The sequence below is a fragment of the Protopterus annectens genome, chromosome 15.part0 (assembly GCF_019279795.1).
Source record: "Protopterus annectens isolate FY-2018-M chromosome 15.part0, PAN1.0, whole genome shotgun sequence".
Lineage (NCBI taxonomy): Eukaryota > Metazoa > Chordata > Ceratodontiformes > Protopteridae > Protopterus > Protopterus annectens.
Window position 1 is genome coordinate 533,215,043 of NC_056749.1, and position 18,025 is coordinate 533,233,067.

Consider the following 18,025-nt stretch of genomic DNA (forward strand, 5'->3'; position numbering starts at 1 on the left):
GTAATAAAGGAAGGTTCTGGTTCTTTAAATTCTGAAGGATCCATCCTTAAATATCTTTATCAATAAGGAGATCAGAGGGAAAATATGTTTCATGAACTGACAATGCTGATCCTAAAGGCTTTTGATGTACTCCTAGATTTTCAGCATATGAAATCTTGCATTGGGAGTAATGAGGACAGAAGATGGCATGCTTCTCAGGGCCTTGTAAAATGTCCTTGCACCTAAAGACTTTGTTTTGGTAAGTTGTAATAAGAAGTCCATTATCAGTTAAGATGAGCAAATAGTGTTGCTTGAGATTTGGTGAGCACTATGCGTGCAGTGGAAATGCAAAATGATAAGGAGATGTACTGGAAGCAGAAGAAGAAGAATTTCTCCAAAGAGAAAGTAGTATCTGTGAACTTTGAGAACAAGAATGTGGAAGTAGGCATTCTGCATGTCCAAAGTTACTAGGAAGGCATCCTACATCAGAAAGTATAGTCCACATCTTGAAAATTTATATTTTTACAAACTTATTGATGCCAACAAGTTAGAAGTATAGTGATGTGCACCCCTATGGCATGAATGTATTCAAATCTATGTATGGGATGGTGGAAGGAGAATTTTATTTATGATTATGGACAACCATTTTCCCATAAATAGATTTCTGGTGACATTACCTTGATAGTGTCAAGACAGCACTGGAGAAAACTTGAAATCCTGCATGAATTTGTGATGTATATAAATAACACCAGTAATGATAAGCTCCTTCAATGGTGGTCAGCTCTGACCCTGTTGAAATGTGTGCTATTAATGACCGTCAAGCAAAACAGCTTTTAGCTCTTTATTATATCACCATTTACCTGAATATGTTTTAACACATTTATTGTATTATCATTTAAGACATAAGCAACTATTACATTTATATAAAATAACAGAAAACACATTATCATGTTCCTAGTTACAAACATTATACATCACATATGTTTTTTGTATAACTACCATCAATCCACCATTAAATAAATTGCTCAGTTCCTGACTTTCACTCCTCCTCCAAAACATTCTTCTGCATGTATTGTTCCCACAATTTCCATATTTATCTACCAAATATGCTCCTACCCTTTTCTAAAGATCATACTTTCAGTTCTTTTATCTCTGTTATAATATTCAGTACTTTGAATACAGTTAGTTTAGACATTGATTTTCATTTGCTAGTAATTGCTTTTTTGGCAGCACCAGAATTAAACTTAGCAAGGTCTTACAGTATCTAAAGAATTCAGATCTTGTATCCCAGCTCAAAAAAATAATTTCCTTAGTTACACCCATTTGTTCACAAAATATTTCTGACAGAGTACTATGTATGGATTTTTTGAAGCCTGTCAACTCATTAAACTCTTAAAATATATGTTCCGAGTTACCTCTTTCTTCCCCATCACACCTCCAACATTTGTCATCTACCTGAAGATAAATTCTTTGAAGTCTGCTAGGGGTATACAAATACCTATGCAAGCACTTCCAAGCAAAAACCTTAAATCTTCTAGACATTGTTGTATACTTGGGAGCCATACATATGTCTTCTCATTATTTCTCTGTGAATTGCTTATCCAGTCTCTCTTCCTGATCCCTTGTAACCTGCACTGATTGATTTGTGTAGTTATTGTGCAATATTTTATATACTGTACTCATTATCCCCTTTTTTAACAGCAGCGTATGTTCTGAATTCAGCTAAACATTTTCCAGAAAAGGTCTTTCGCTTGGGATTCCCACATCCCTTTCTCTTTGCCTATACTTTGAAATCAGTCCCTGATAGGAAAGGTAGACTCTAGCTTGCAGTCCAAATGTCTTCTTGGCCTATTTCCATTCTATTACCATTCCCTGTCTAATTATTTGCTCCCACTACCTTGATTCCTTTGCCAGTTTTATCCAGTAAATTCCATCCCACTTAATTGCAATCATCCCTGTCAGCAAAATCTACTTTCTCCATTCTAGTGTAGGCTTAGTTCTTAAAATATGTTCTGCTACATTATGAATATAATATTCTCTATGTCTGTTGTTATTCTCCTTAAGGATCTGCATCCAGTATCCCACTCTCTCCTTATTTCTTGACCCCCCCCCATTTCATCATCATCATCCGTTTACACTTTGAATTATAGCTTTCTGTTTGTGTTATGTATATGAGCCTTAACTGTGTAGCTTTAAAATATCCCTTTAAATCAGGTAATCCTAAACCACCTTGTTTTGTCGGAAGGATCAACTTATCACAATTGACCCTAGCCCTGTTCATCTACCAGATAACTTCCTTCAACTCTTTATTAATTATTGTTAACAGCTTCTCCTCTGGTTGATAAAAATAAGCCTGATCTGTATATAAAACTAAAGGGAATGAAAATATTTTCACTGCTTATATCTTGCTAGCCATATCATTAAACAAGAGCTTCCATTTTCTCAGTTGTTATATTATCGTTTGTTTAGTCTCTACCCACTGGTTGTTAGCTGCCATAACATAATCTTTTTTAATCCATACTCCTAAATAGTTCATTTTATTGTGTCCCCATAATTATGGGTTTTGCTGGACCAATTCATGTGTGGATATATAGTTTACAGCTACAGCCTTTGTTTTCTTATATCCCGAAAAGACTTAAAACTGAATCAAGATGTTCCACAACACTGAGATGTCTAATACCTCTACAGGATCTCTGGTTATTTTTCCGGATTTATCAGGTACAAAATAGTATTGCCTGCAAATAAAGCCAACTTTTATTGATTACCATATCAATTACATCCATGACATTTTGAGTCTCTTATTTTCTTTGCCAATGGCTCTAAATAAAAAGCAAATAATAAAGGGGAAAGAGAGCAACCATGCTTGATTCCTCTGTTCAGACACAACTTGTCAGAGAGGAACCCGCCCACTTTAATTTTTGCCTCTGAACTCTCATATAACCTCCTAATTAACTGTATTATTCTAGCAGGAAATGCAAATGCTTCCATTGACCTACTCATAAATTCCCAGCTTACTCTGTCAAATGTTTTCTCTGCATCAAGACCCACCAACAACAGCAGTATTTTCTTACACTCTGCTTCCCTCTGGATCATCGTTGTTCTATAAATGTTGTCAACTGTTTGCCTTCCCTCCACAAAACCAAACTGATCCATATCTATCAGTTCTGACAACACCTTTGTCATTCTTTTAGCTATTATAGACGTAAACAATTTCTGATGGTGGGTTAAAATTGAAATGAGCCATATGAAGTTGGGTCTGCTTGAATGTTACATGCATCACACCTTTCTTCCAGGATGCTGGTGTTCCCCTTCTTTTAAAATACTGTTAAACAAAACCTTCCAGATCTTTATCGTTTTCTTCCCTCCTAATTTCCAAACTTCTACAGTAATACCATCTGTTCCTGGAGACTTTCCTGCAGATTGATTATACATCTCAGTTTTTTCCTAATCGCCTGTTATCTTAACTGTTAATTGTTGAGCCTCATTTACCTCTAACATTGGCATACTTAAGTCAGTCATAAATATTTTCATTTCAGCTCTTTCTTGATTTCCACATTTCTCTGCTTTATACAAATTTTCATAAAATTTGTGACATATCTCTAATACCTCTACAGTATTTCTGGTTATTTTTCTTGTTATAGGCTTCCTAAGTTTGGCAACAACCTTTTCTACTTTCTGTTGCCTAAGTCGTTGTGCTAAGGTTTTGTGCTCTGGAATTATTATCAAAAAACAATCAGCAAACTTTCAAAACTCATGCTTCTTATCTAGGCACTCCCTTATTTTCTCATTAACACTCTGCAGTTGCTCCTGTTCTGTGAGATTCTTCTTATTCTGCAATACTTAACTTTTGTCAGCCCCTCTAAATAATTCCTGTTACTTCTTAACCATATCTCTTTTTTTATTTACTTCTACCCTATTTTTAAACTCCACCTTCATTTCATCCTACTCATTAGCTATAACTTTTAAAGAAATGTCTGTCTTCCCTAATAACTCTTAAATAATGTCCACTACCCATTCAGTAAATTCTTCTCTTTTTAATGGATAGGTGGGGAAGTGCCAGTGTTTCATTTGTACTTCATTACCCTGCATTTGTATCTTAGTTGTTATTGGTACATGATCTGAAATAGTTATTGGATGTGTGTGTGTGTGTGTGTGTGTGTGTGTGTGTGTGTGTGTGTGTGTGTGTGTCAAACCTTTCAATTAAATGCACATGTTCCAGTGAAATATAATTCCATACCAAATATTTTTTAGATTTCTTAAGAAATCAACCCTCTTTTGTCATGTTTTCTCTTTTAGGTCCCCAGATGGATCACCTTCAGATGCCCGAAACGCCAAACTGCTGACACACAAATCACCGACACCAAAAGACCGACAACAAAAAATACCGACAATGCAAAACACCGAATACCATTACACCAACACACTACACGTAAACAACACAGTACACTACATAACATATCCACTATCCCTAACCCAAACCCTAACCCTAAGGTCCGACACTACCGCACACTTACCCTACCTGCACCCTAACCCTAACTCACTTACCCACCCCTAACCCCAAGGTCCGACACTACCGCACACTCACCCTACCTGCACCCTAACCCTAACTCACTTACCCACCCCTAACCCCAAGATACGACACTACCGCACACTCACCCTACCTGCACCCTAACCCTAACTCACTTAACCCACCCCTAAACCCACAGTCCCTCACTATCGCACACACACCCTACCTGCACCCTAACCCTAACTCACTTAACCCACCCCTAAACCCACAGTCCCTCACTATCGCACACTTACCTGTCCGCTCCCTAACACTAAATCCCTCACTCTATCGCACACTTACCGAGTCCGTCGGGTTTTCACCTTGTCGGTCATCTGCGTTGTCGGTGTTTTCGACCCTTCGGATTCCGTGTCGGTGAAATGCGATTTCGGGCATCTGAAGGTGACCCCCCCCCAGATACATCCTCACTGTTGCAAATCAAATTCCAGTATGCACTGTTGAAAGCTGATTGTTTCTTGCAAAATATTCTTAAAATCCATAATAGTTGTAGGTGGAATATAAATTCATGCCAGCATAATCCTCCTCCCTTGCCAGTAGCCCCGTACTGCCACAAATATACCATTTTTATCTAGTTTCTCCCTCTTCTATCACTATTGGCGCTCCTCTAACAATTAGTATCAGTACTCCCATTTCCTTTGTCAATAATACCCTGCTAAATATCCATTGTGAAATCCTTTCTTTATAGATAGGTAAGTACTAGTCTAGATACCCTTGGGGGCCATTTTAAGCTTAGCCAATTTCCTTTTTTTCAGCCTGAAATAACCTATTCCATTTAATTATAGATTCGCCTTACATATCCCATGACTGATAAATATATATTACCCCTAGTAGAATAACAGGGATCATACCATAAATAATTTGAGGGGATCCATGCATGGGATAAAGCATTTAGGAGCTGCTTCTGTCCATTAGTAGTATGTGGGGCAGTCCTGAGGTAAATTTTCTGTTTCTGTTTCCCATCCATAGATCCAAGCTGTGAAAGAAAATGGACAGGGATGAACTTTGTTTTATGTGGATGGGGAGTAAATTCCTCAGCAGCAATATCCTTTGTGAAATGTACCTGTCCCTCCAAACCCTTCTGCTGATGTTGCAGAAGAGGTTTAGATCCCTAGATCAAGTATTTTTGATGGCATTTGACTTGCTGATGTGTAGTATATCCATCAGTAATGGGGCAGGGAATGTCTTGTATTTCAGACACAGGTCACCTCTTGTCAGTCTATAGGATACAAACTATAGCGATAGAGCTTTAAGTCGGTCCATGTAGGACATGTTGTTTAGATCTTGTATCCTTTTAGTAAGATATCTCTATGATCATTCCAGTTGTTGCATGTGTCTGGACAGAAAAATGCCAGAGGGGGCATTATATACAATGAGTGGTCTAATTAGGGATGAGTAAAAGGGAACAATGGCATCCCAAGATCTAGACACAATCGCTTTGTTTATAAGCTGTGTAATATAGAAAGACTTTCTTACAACAATAGACACATGTTGATTAAAACGTATATCACTGTACACATAAATTTGCAAATCATGAACAAATGGGTCAGCTCAGAGGAGTGTATTGTCAATGTAGTAGCTCCCTGGGTAGATGACTTCCTATAGGATACAATAATGCATTTTTTGGCATTTTGTTTCAGGCCACGATTTTGACACCAGTTATGTATTTGAGACAATCCTTTCTGCAGGATAGCTAAGTCATTTGGGGATTCAATGACTGTTCCTCACTTGCAGTCATCTGCAAATATAGTCAGCCAGAGCCCTTTGGCATTGGCTTTTACTTCAGAAAAGTAGATGCCAAACAGGAGAGGTCTCAGCACAGATCCCTGGGGACTCCACTGCTGACTGGTCTTGTTGAGGATGTAACTTTCTCTGTTTTGATTATCTGCATCTTATCTGTGACCAAGTTGGCAATCCAGTGAGAGATATAGGGGTTTATTCCCAGTTTATTTAGCTTTTCTACTATGCCTGGGGGGAAATTATGTCAAATGCTTTGACCAGGCAGATGTATACAGTATGTACCATTTTACCTTCATTCATCCATCAATCCATTGCCTTAATGACCTTTTCAAAAAGATCCACCAGGTAAGCAAGACCTGCCATTGACAAATCCAAAGTTGTTTGGAGATTACCTATGTCCTGATTGATTAATTATAATTCCATGATAGATTACCTATGTCCTGATTGATTAATTATAATTCCATGATAAATCTTTCCATGGTTTTGCATATGAGGCTAGTCAGACCTATAGGTCTGTAATTGCCTGAGTCTGTGGAAGGTCCTCCCTTATGCAGGGGAGTGACTGCAACTGCTTTCCATTTGTTTGGTACAAACCTGTATAGAGCCAGAGATTGAACAGTGTTGTTATGGGTATGACTAAACTGTGTTTCATGCTACTTAAGCTGCATCTAGGGATATTGACAGAATCCAGTGATGGAGTACTTTTAGCCTTGGATAGCACTTTTAAGATTTGGTCTTTTGTGATAGCTGGAAGTGATCCAGTTTCAGGTATATCTTTAGGAACAGATGGGGGGGGGGGCTTTAGAGCTAAATTTATCACTGAGTACATTCGCTATATATTCATCTTCAGTGTAGGTAACATCATCCACAATCAGCTCAGATCAGAATTATCAAAATTATCAAAGTTATCAAATTCATGTGCTTACTTCTTTCCAAATATGTCTCCTGTAGCATTGCTATTTGCACTCTACATTTCTTAATATAATTCAATACTTTTTCTTTTTGTCTATACCGCTAAGGCCATTCACATTCCAAAACTATATGGATAGTGTAGCCATTATGATAAAAAGTTATTATTCCTACCTATTATATACAACAGTTTTTTTAAATATCTACTCCAGCTTTTGTGTTATATGCACCTTCTAGTGTTTGGCACAGTGATCTTTTCTACAGTTGTTTCTTGTCTTCTCCATTTGAATCTATGTCACATTTTACAAGACTTCTTGTTTTAATGTAAACCCTCAAACAAAAATCACACATCCCCCAAACACCCCATAACCAATTAACTTAAAACAAAAACACAGAACTATGTACATCTTCAAATAATGAAGCTTAACCCTCCTGATAGGGACAATTTTCCAAAATGAAAGCTGCACTCATGGCCATTATCTAACCAAAAATTAAGGTTATCATTGCTAAGATACATGTTATATCCTGTGGTCCTACTTAGACTAAAAGCTGTCTGTTCTTGTTTTATCTTCATTCCCCTCACAGATGTGAGAAACAACTTGTATGCTTTCAGGAAATTTTAACTTTTAGCCTTAAAAAAGTACTCCTACCCTTGTAGTCAGTTTGTCTCCATGGAAACATAAGAACAAAATGTACAACTGCCCTCTGCTGCAGACTTCTCAACTTATACTAAATATGTATTTGCTAAAGAAAAACATTTCATTACATTCAGTGGTCTCTTATTTATTTACTTACACACACACACACACACACACACACACACACACACACACACACACACACACACACACGTATTAGATTAAGCCAAGAGCTTTAATAGACATTCACCTATTCAAAAGTAAGAGGAAACATATCAAGTATACATATTTTATAATCTGTGCCATTTTACACCCTACCCCAACCTCAGAAACCCAAGATTATGGCATATTAGCCTACACATGCTTTTGTCCACATTTTCTTCTCTTTTTACATTGTAATGCCTAAATTTCTTAAAACTAAAAAAGAAGAAAAGAGGTACTTGTTTACATTAGTATCTTTCTCACATATAACAATAACTGAAAATGCTTTACTATATAACATGCAATTTATATCATGAAATGTTTATGTAAATACTAAGAACAAAAATTGTTTTATTTGCAATTGCCTTTTTCCCTTCCCTTTAGTGTCCTTCAAAACATTAATGACATGAAGTGGGGTATATGCTTTTCAGTTCCCAACAAGTTTAACAAAGTCAACAAAAGTCCAGTCTTTCCACTTTTTCTTGTAAAGCCATATTTCATAATCATAGTTTTCCTTCTCCTAGGTAGGCTGCCTTTCCATGTTAATGAGCCCCACCTGCCTGAAGCAACTGAGTTTAAGGCACCAGCCATTACCTTTGCCACTTCTCCTGTCAGTGCAAACAATTTTGCCGGGCTTAGAAGCTAACCCACACATGAAGGCTAGGAGCTGGACTTGGATTGTCAGAGGCTATTGCAGAATTATGCCATGGGAGCATTTTATAGATAGTGAGAGCTTATCCCACCACAATCCCTATATATATATATATATATATATATATATATATATATATATATATATACATTGGCACTAGCCTGACTTCATCCTCACCAAACAAAGCAGTTTAAGTAGTGTCAGGGCAACATGTAGTTACTGCAGCACAGACTGTGATACTGACCACTTCCTCATATGTAGCAAAGTAAACATTCAGCTGCATAGGTTCTTTCACTCCAAAAAGGAAAAAAGGCTGGACATTGACATAGGCAAGACTAGTACCCTTTAAAAGTATGTGAGTTTGTCCAAGCAACTGAAAAGGCCTGCCCTGCTTGGACGACACTGATATCAGCAAGAGGTGGGAAAACTATGGGATGCTTTCTATAACACTGAAATATCTACCTTTGGGAAAAAGACAGTCAAGTGTGCTGATTGGTTTGAAGTCCACACTGGAGGGCTTATGCCCCTGATTGAGAAAATGAGACAGGCACTGGCTGCATACAGGTTGTCTCCCAATGAAGAGAACTTGCAGGCCCTCTAGTGTTCTTGGAGTAAAGTGCAGCAAGTAGCTCGGTGGTGTGCTAATCATTACTGGCTCAAGCTCTGGTCTAAGATTCAGCAGGCCATGGATACTGGTAATATGAGAGGAATGTACGATGGGATCAAGCAAGCCATCGGTCCATCACAAAAGAAGATCGCTCCACTTATGTGAACCACAGGCAAGGTCTTGCTGGATAAAACCAAGCAGCTGGAATACTGGGTGGAACACTACTCACAGTAGTATGCCAGAGAGGTCATAGTTAGAGAGAGCCCTGAATGCCATTTTGCCTCTGCCAAACATAACTGAACTCAATGATGAGCTAAAAGCACTCTCTTCTGGAAAAGCCACTTGGAAAAAAAGGTATTCCATCAGAAATCCTCAAATGTGCCAACAGTATCCAAATCTCAGAGCTACATGCAATTCTTTGCCAGTGCTGGAGAGAAAGCAGCATACTGCAATATATGAAGGATGCTAATAACATTGCTATCTATAAGAACAGGATGGCAAAAGTGATTGTAACAACTATTGTGGCATCTCCCTTTTCAGTACTATAGGGAAATTGTTTGAACGTGTTATCCTGAAGTGGATCCATGTTCTTGCAGAGAGAGTCTACCCTGAGTCTCATTGTGGGTTCAGAAATGAACAGTTTACTATAGATGTGGTTTTCTCTGCTAGGCAACTGCAAGAAAAGTGTAGGGAGCAGAAGAAACCTCTGGATATTGCTTTCATTGACCTGACCAAGACATTTGACTTCATTTGTAGGAAATGTCAGTTTGTGATTCTGGCAAAGGTCAGCTGATCCCCAACACTGCTCAGCAGTATCAGGGTCTTCCATGAAGGTAGGAATGGGACCACCATGTATGATGGATCTATATCTGAACCTTTTGAGATTCTCAGTGGAGTGAAGCAGGGGTGTGCACTGGTTTCAACATTGTTTGGTGTCTTCTTTTCAGTTCTGTTGGAATTTTCTTTCAAAACTTCTATAGATGGGTATCTTTCTCTGATCCAAAATGGATGGCAATCTCTTCAAACTGTTGAGATTAGGATGCTTATGAAGTGTCCAAGGGAGTTTTTGTTTGCTGACGACGGAGCTATAGCTGCTCACACTCAACAGGAACCTCAGTCACTTGTGAAATGCTTTGTGGATGCATGCATGGAATTTGGCCTCACAATCAGCTTAAAGTAGACCCAAGTGATGGGCCAAACATGAGAAATGAGCCATCTATCAGGATGAGTGACTACAAGCTGGAGGTCGTCCATGAGTTCGTGTGCCTAGGATCTATAATTTTGGACAGCTTGTCGCTCGACAGTGAGATCAACAAGCACAATGGAAAAGCTGCTACAACATTTTCCAGGCTGACAAAGACAGTATGGGCTAACAATAAGCTCACTGTGCACACCAAAGTGCAGTCTTACACAGGCTATGTTTTGTGTACACTACTGTAGGCCAGTGAAACATGAACTTTGTGCTCAAAACAGGAGCATCAGCTCAATGTAGTCCATATGCATTGCCTCAGGCGCATACTTGGTATATCATAACAGGACAAGATCCCCAACAGTGCAGCACCTGAGAGGGTAGGCACTGCCCCCATATTCACCCTCCTGAAACAGAGGCATATGCATTGGTTGGGCCATGCCTCATGCATGACAGATGACTGAATACTGAAAGACCTCCTCTTTGGAGAACTGGAGTCTGGAAAGAAGATGAAATAGAGCCCTAAATTGCACTACAAGGACATGTGCAAGCATGACTTCAGTGATCTGCCCATCAGTGTGAACATATAGCATTCTCTCATCTCAGACAAGTATGCCTGGAAATAGGGCACTCTCACTATGTATAAAAGTATCTTGGCAATGGGAGTGGAGGACAAGAGAGCCCTCAGGAAAATCCATACCCATAATACCAGACCAACATCTGCTCAGAATGAGGAATGGACTGCCACTCCCAGGAAACTTCATTGATGAAGGAAGAAACAAGTATTACTAGTAAACATCCAAGAACTTTCTACAAAAATTATAAGATGGATTTAAAACTGGATATAACAAAGGAAGACTGCATGAAATAAATGCATTTAATTGGAGACATGGTTAAGCAGCAAAGTACCCAAATAAACAGCATGAAGGAGGCTTTAATGACATGGCAGAAAAATGAATGTAAGACACACATACAGTTTGTACTAAAACAAAATTCTTGTTTACTTAAAAAGTAGATGATATAGAATATAGAGAAATAACCCACAAAAGATGCTGCTTGTTGTAGTCCAACACAGCTGCAAACCCATGACCCCTCGGTATCTAAGAATGCTTAATATATATATATATATATATATATATATATATATATATATATATATTTTTTTTTTTTATGTTTATTTCCCTTCTAGAAATACCTTAACAAACCACAGCATTTTATTATTTACAATTCATAATGAATTACTCATACAATTTACTTTGTTAGTGTCTCATATATCTATTTCCATTGCCCATTATATGATTCATCTACTCAACAAATTAATGTTTTAAACATTGAAGAAATTGCAAATGTTTTAATGGTTGAGAATCCAATTCCTCCAGTTTGTCCATTTTCTATTATAATTAATGTATAAAATTTTAGGTTTTGAAGGATACCATAGATATGATAATAAGTCTTCCACTATGAGTCTTCAAATACTAAATTGCTGAGAACTGGAATCACCAAACTGTGATCCCTGAAAAAGACACACCAGCACCCCCCAAAAAAAAAATGGTGTTAATTGTAACAGTAAAACTTCCTGTATCCAACCCCCCCCCCCCCCCCACACACACACACAATGTGGAATACAGGCCATCCACACTTCTCAAATTTATATATGCCATTTCCGTGTCGTACCAATTCAAAGACGGGAGAAAGTATCCCAAAAAGGGCATGACTGCTGGCACATCTTGCCAACGATGATTTCCTGTGAAGGCACTTTAGTTTTCAGTGTCATGAGCATCAGACAATTGTTGCTTGAGAATTCAAACTTCATCCACTAGTAGGTAGCCGATAATAATATATTGTCCTTTGTTATTACTTAGATTCATGCATTTTGCTATCAGTTGTGAGCATCACTGTACTGCTTTAAACTCTGAACTCAAATTATTGTCAAGCTTTTACAGCTAGAGCTACTTTATTGCTCAATACACTCATCTCTAAAATATTTAATGATTGCTACTGTCCACCAATCCTCAGCAGGCTGCACTTCAGAAACCAATACTATATGCTTAGAAATAATGAAGATATTCCGTTCTATGGGGCCACATTCATACCTGTTAAGTGTGAAAGAGCTTTCATTAAAAAAAATGACAGCTATTTTAAACAAGCTCCCACTGAAGGTTAGGAGTATAGACTGGCTGCTGACTTTCAGGAAAACACTCAAGAAATCATCTGTTCAAAGAAAGTAACTGCAACACTATACAAATAGGGCAAATACACTTCTACATTGGAGTTTTTTGGTTACACTCAAGTAATGGTTTCTTTCCACAATGTAAAGGTTTTCTTTATCTGAAATTGCCTTATGACAACAAAGGTGATGCAAATATAATAATTTTCCTCTTTGCAAATTCTGATTAGTCGAGTAGCTAGTGATGACTATTAACCAGCACAGCCATGCACCATTCACAAGCTGATTCCTATCTTATAATTTACAGTATATTGTCATTACACTGTAGTAACATCATACACTATTGGGAACTGTGCAATAATCTTATATACAGTTCAGAATTTGTACTGAAGTTTAAATCCTTTAGATTGTTTCTGAGGGATTTATAACACATGATTTCTTGTTATTGATTTTGTGATGTCTTCCTTATTCAGTTTCATTCCCCTGCTTTGTTTGTAAATATAGTACATGTCAGCCACCTCAGTTGTTGTATTTTTGGGTATCCCTACCTACATTTTTTACATGTTATTGTCTTTTCCATTGTAGCCAGGGTCATTGCTGAAGATAGTCCTTGAACCCAGTTCACTTACTTAACAAAGATGGAGTGGAATAAATAAATAAAGTAATACCTTGTTGAAAATGAAAGTTTCATGTATCTTTAAGCAAAGTCTTCTGTTGTCAATTATTGGGTGCTTCTTTTATTGCTCTGTCACATATTCTGTTATAGTAGCTCTGAGGGGGTTAGGAAAATAAAGTACAGTGAAAGGTGGGTTATTTTTGCTTACCCCCTTTTCCTCTGATTAAACCTTGGAGGTAGTATATTTAGCAAATGGAAGTCTAGGGGCAAGGATGGAGTGTTGGGCATGTAGGAAAAAAAACAATTTTAATACAATTCTACAATATTTAGGATAATAATGTTTTGTTTGTTTTATTTTATATTTTAAGTGTTACAGTTATGATATTTTGCATCTTAGTTTCATTTTTCATCCATATAGATAAAAAAATATCTACCCATTATAACAGGAAATATTTTCATTGCATCTATTAGCTGAGGTGTGTGTGTGTCTGTGTGTGTGTGTGTGTGTGTGTGTATATACAGAAAATATCTGTGTATGTATTCTAACTGAGGGTAATCTCTCATCTTTGAAAGTCAGCAGGAATGTTTTGAAAATAACACAAAGTGCCAGCCATTTCATTCAAAAAATTCTTCCATGCAGCTAAGACAGACATTGATTTCTAATTATATTTTGTCCATGTACATTTAAAAAGATATATGTTCTTTATAAATGTCTCTAAACAATAATATTTTTTTTGTAGCTTCCATGGCCCCTGAAAGAAGGAGTGACCTTGCCCAAATTGTTGTACGAGCACTTCTAACTGGAACATGTGTCTCCCTTGTCAATGCCTGTGTAGCTGGTATGCTCTTTTAATTATGAAAGGAATAAAATAATATGTTTAGGGTAGCTAATGTGCACTGCATTGTTTAAAATTAGGCAAGTAAAAGCCACAAAATAATATGTAAACAAAAATGCATGAGATGATGGGCGATACAGGGGAAATATTGGACCACCCAAAAGTGGTGTGAGGCCTGACACCAGAAGCAAAGGGTCTCTCTTCCCTTGGAAAGTCTGTTATTTACCTATAATGCCCACTCTGAATAACATTATTGCACAAAGCAAACAGATTCTGTTTTTTTTTTTTTTTTGGGGGGGGGGGTGTTGATTTTTTTTTATTTCATGGTTTTATAATTTTAAAGGATTGTTTTGTTAATTGCTTAACATTTCTTCAGAAAAAAAGTAGTCCCTTTCCTTGTTTATTTATTATTTTAATGGAATATTTAGCATACTGTACTTTAGCAAGGGCTATATAATATTCAGTGAATATATGCATGTGACTGCAAATCTTCAAAAGTGTGTATGTATGTATGTATGTGTGTGTGTGTGTCTGTGTGTGTGTGTGTGTGCACGTTTCTTTGCTCGTGTGTGTATGTTTATGCCTATGACTGTGAGTCTCTGCATAGCTGTATGAGTGGGGCAGGGTAAGTGTGTTTGTGGACATGTGTATTTGTGTGTATCTATGTGTCTGGGTACATTACCGTACTGGTTGACGAAGACTGAATGCTCAAGCTTCAGCTCGATGATTGGAGTTCCTTTATATACAATCACTGTCAGCAGTGATGACCATTTGGGGAAATTTCCCCTTGTTTAAGTTGATGTGACCATGGAGCTTGTATATATATATATATATATATATATATATATATATATATATATATATATATATATATAAATATATATATATATATATAAAAATATATATTTGGGGGGGGTGCAGTAAAAAGTGTTTTTCTGCGGTTTGGGGATCTCTATGCATCCACTTTTGTTCATAGTGGAAGGGTCTTGGTTTGTGAAGATTTTGTGTGTGTGTGTGTGTGTGTGTGGGGGTATGTGTGTGTGTGTGTGTGTGTGTGTGTGTGTGTGTGTGCGCTCTTGCGCAAAAGTGTGTGTTTTAAAATAATTCCAGGAAAACATTATTTGTTATTCCATTATTATTCTCACTGGAGTTGTGACATTCTACTTTGCATTTTTTCAGACAAAACACATATTTTAACAGCATAACACTATTTAGTGGTAATAAAATTGTTGTTCTGTAGAATCTGAACTACATTTCACTGGGTAGATCAGTGACAAATGGTTTCCAGCCGTAGCTGTGGTATTTTGCACTGCTCATTATAGTAACAGAAAAATAAGATAGAAGAAGAAAAAATGTTTTATTTATGCATTGCTTAGAAGAACTGAAACTGCAGAATGAAGCCCTGTGTGAACTCCCTGGTATAGTGTGAATTAAACACACTGCAGTTGTAGAGGAGTCGGCATATAAGGCAGTTTTAGAAGGCAAAATATTGTATACGTTTGTGATGTATGGACTTCTAAAGGAATTCCACAGAAGGCCAAAGTATGAGTTTGAGAATTGTCAATATGAGTTACAGAGTGTAATTCATTTTAGTTTACAGCACTTAAACCGTATCTACTTTTATAACTTAAAGAAATACAAAAACATTAAGTCTTTTTGTATCCTCCGTCATTTGTGCAATTCTACTAGCAAGCCAATACTCACATGTAGTTCCTAAAGTACACAGTGATCACTGATGAGGCCTGCAGAGGCAGACCCCCACTCTCATTTGAGGGTCCTTAAAGTGTAAGGCACTGAGCACAAATGAACAAGGAAAGGCTACCAAGGCTGAAATGATAAAAGCTCACTCAGCCGCACTACAATAATGTACGGTCAAAAAATGGTCTAAACATAAAACATCAAAGTCATACCTATAAAGCAGGTACCCAGCTTCAAGATTCTGAGATATTCCTTTTGAACACAGGGTACATTAGATGTTATATCTTGTTCTTTTGGGTTTTAACAGTAGAATTTAGCAATAATGCATGACTGGGTATGGGTAACGCAGGATTTAACCAGAGTTGGAATGGTTTAATCATGCGGGGAAAGTCTGACTGATTAAACAAAGCCAGCTATTGGTAAATCCTGCATTAGCCTCACACAGGAGTGGATTATTGCTATTATACAATAACATTGTTTGTGTCTTTTCGGCTTTTCCCGGTTAGGGGTCGCCACAGCAGAACTCGTGTTCGCTAATGATTGGCAGTAGATTTTTTACGTGCCGAGTTTGCCAGTCCTGGTGCACAACCTTCAACGAAGGTACGCCCATTCACGCATGTCTCCACACAGAAGATGCTCTAGCTGAGAATCGAACGGCACAACATCTTGCTGTGAGGCGACAATGCTACCACAGCACCACCACCGCAGTATTTTATACAATAACATTATTAAAAAAAAAAATACATTTTCTTAATAATGCCCTTGCATAAATGGAGTTTAGTGTTCTGCTGTTATTGATTAGTTTTGGGCATAAAAGATATACTGCACATATACCAAGCCTATACTTGCAAGTGCCTTTTCAGTACAATGAAGTTGCTTGTGTTATTTCTTTATGTAGTGAGGAGTCGACATTTTTAATGTAGTGAGGACGCTGCTGTGCTGCCTTATGTGGGGTGCTTTTGTGTAGAATCTGCATGTTTGTGGAGGTTCTTGTAAGGCTCTTCAAATATTGAGACCCATAAGTTTATTTTCTTTTTAGTGTAGCTGTAATTTGTGTGCAGTAACATAGGGAAGTTTTTCTATATTTTAAATTACCCTTTAGCGATGTAGAGAAAATTAATTCCAAACAGACTTATTTTTTGTTGGGGAATGTTCAGTTTACAATGGGCACTCTGATTGGCCTATTCAATCAGTGTGCATGTTTTTGAATAATTATGAACATTAAATGAGAAAAAAATCTTGCATGCTTGAGCTAATCTTGTTTTTCAAACTGTTATTCAATGTTTTGTCATATATTTTAACAGACTCTTTTTGTCCCTCTTATAAACAAAAGGAGCCCTGATGTTCTTTTTTTTTTTTTACTCTCAAGAAATGTGAAATATTTTATCAAGCTAGTAAAACATATTTATCACCTCTGAAAAATGAGTAGTTAAGTGATTTACTATAGACTGGATGTTGTAAATCTGAAGGTGTAATACAAAAATTGTGCAAAACATTGACACTGCCCTCTATTTGCATTTTTAAATTATTTTTCCTAGCATTTTCAAGCTGACATTGTATTCTCTTTCTTACTGAAAAGTGTCAATGAGATTCAGATGTTGCCAGAAAATGTATTTTGCCTTCTAACTTTGCAATGCTACCTTTGCAGAACTATAAGATGGTAGTGTCACATTTCATGAAATGGTGTAGGTCTGCGTAAATAGCGCACAAAAAAAGTATATTCATGGCAAAAGATACTATGTTATGGTCATAATCTAAATACATTAATATGACTGATTTAAAACATGTATTACAATGCTTACATTAGTTTTGGAGTTGCCTCTGAAAAATGACAACATATCTGAGGTTATAAAAGTTGCCATCCTGCAGCTTTGGAGAATATATATATGTACATGGCTGTGGGTTGGTGGACCTATACTGGACTATGGTCCATTTCCTTTGTGATGGAAAATGATTGTGATCCTTTCCTTTAAGAAACCTTGATTATGTGTAGTTATAATAGGATTCAAGATTGAATACCAAAAATACTAAACACTTTCTTGCTGTATATTTTGTGATAGCAGTTCATATTAAAGCTTATTGCATCAAGCATTCTCACCATCTTTCCAAAAATTCAGTAACTTTTTATAGTCATTTTTGTAAAGTACATGTTCTGGGCTATGCATTCATTTACTTCTGGCTCTTGTAACTTGAATAACAGAGAGCTGGGGACATGAATAAAGTCAGTCTTAT

At 37.1% G+C, this 18,025-nt stretch overlaps 1 protein-coding gene across 1 annotated transcript in view; it reads left to right on the top strand.

The window, feature by feature from the left end:
• The window catches only part of LOC122789853 (sodium/nucleoside cotransporter 1-like), a 486,120-nt gene that overhangs the window by 363,496 nt on the left and 104,599 nt on the right, over positions 1 to 18,025 (top strand). The window contains exon 18 of the mRNA XM_044057287.1: positions 14,000 to 14,098. Within this exon, the coding sequence (XP_043913222.1) occupies positions 14,000 to 14,098 (99 nt within the window). The remainder of the gene's footprint in view (positions 1 to 13,999; positions 14,099 to 18,025) is intronic.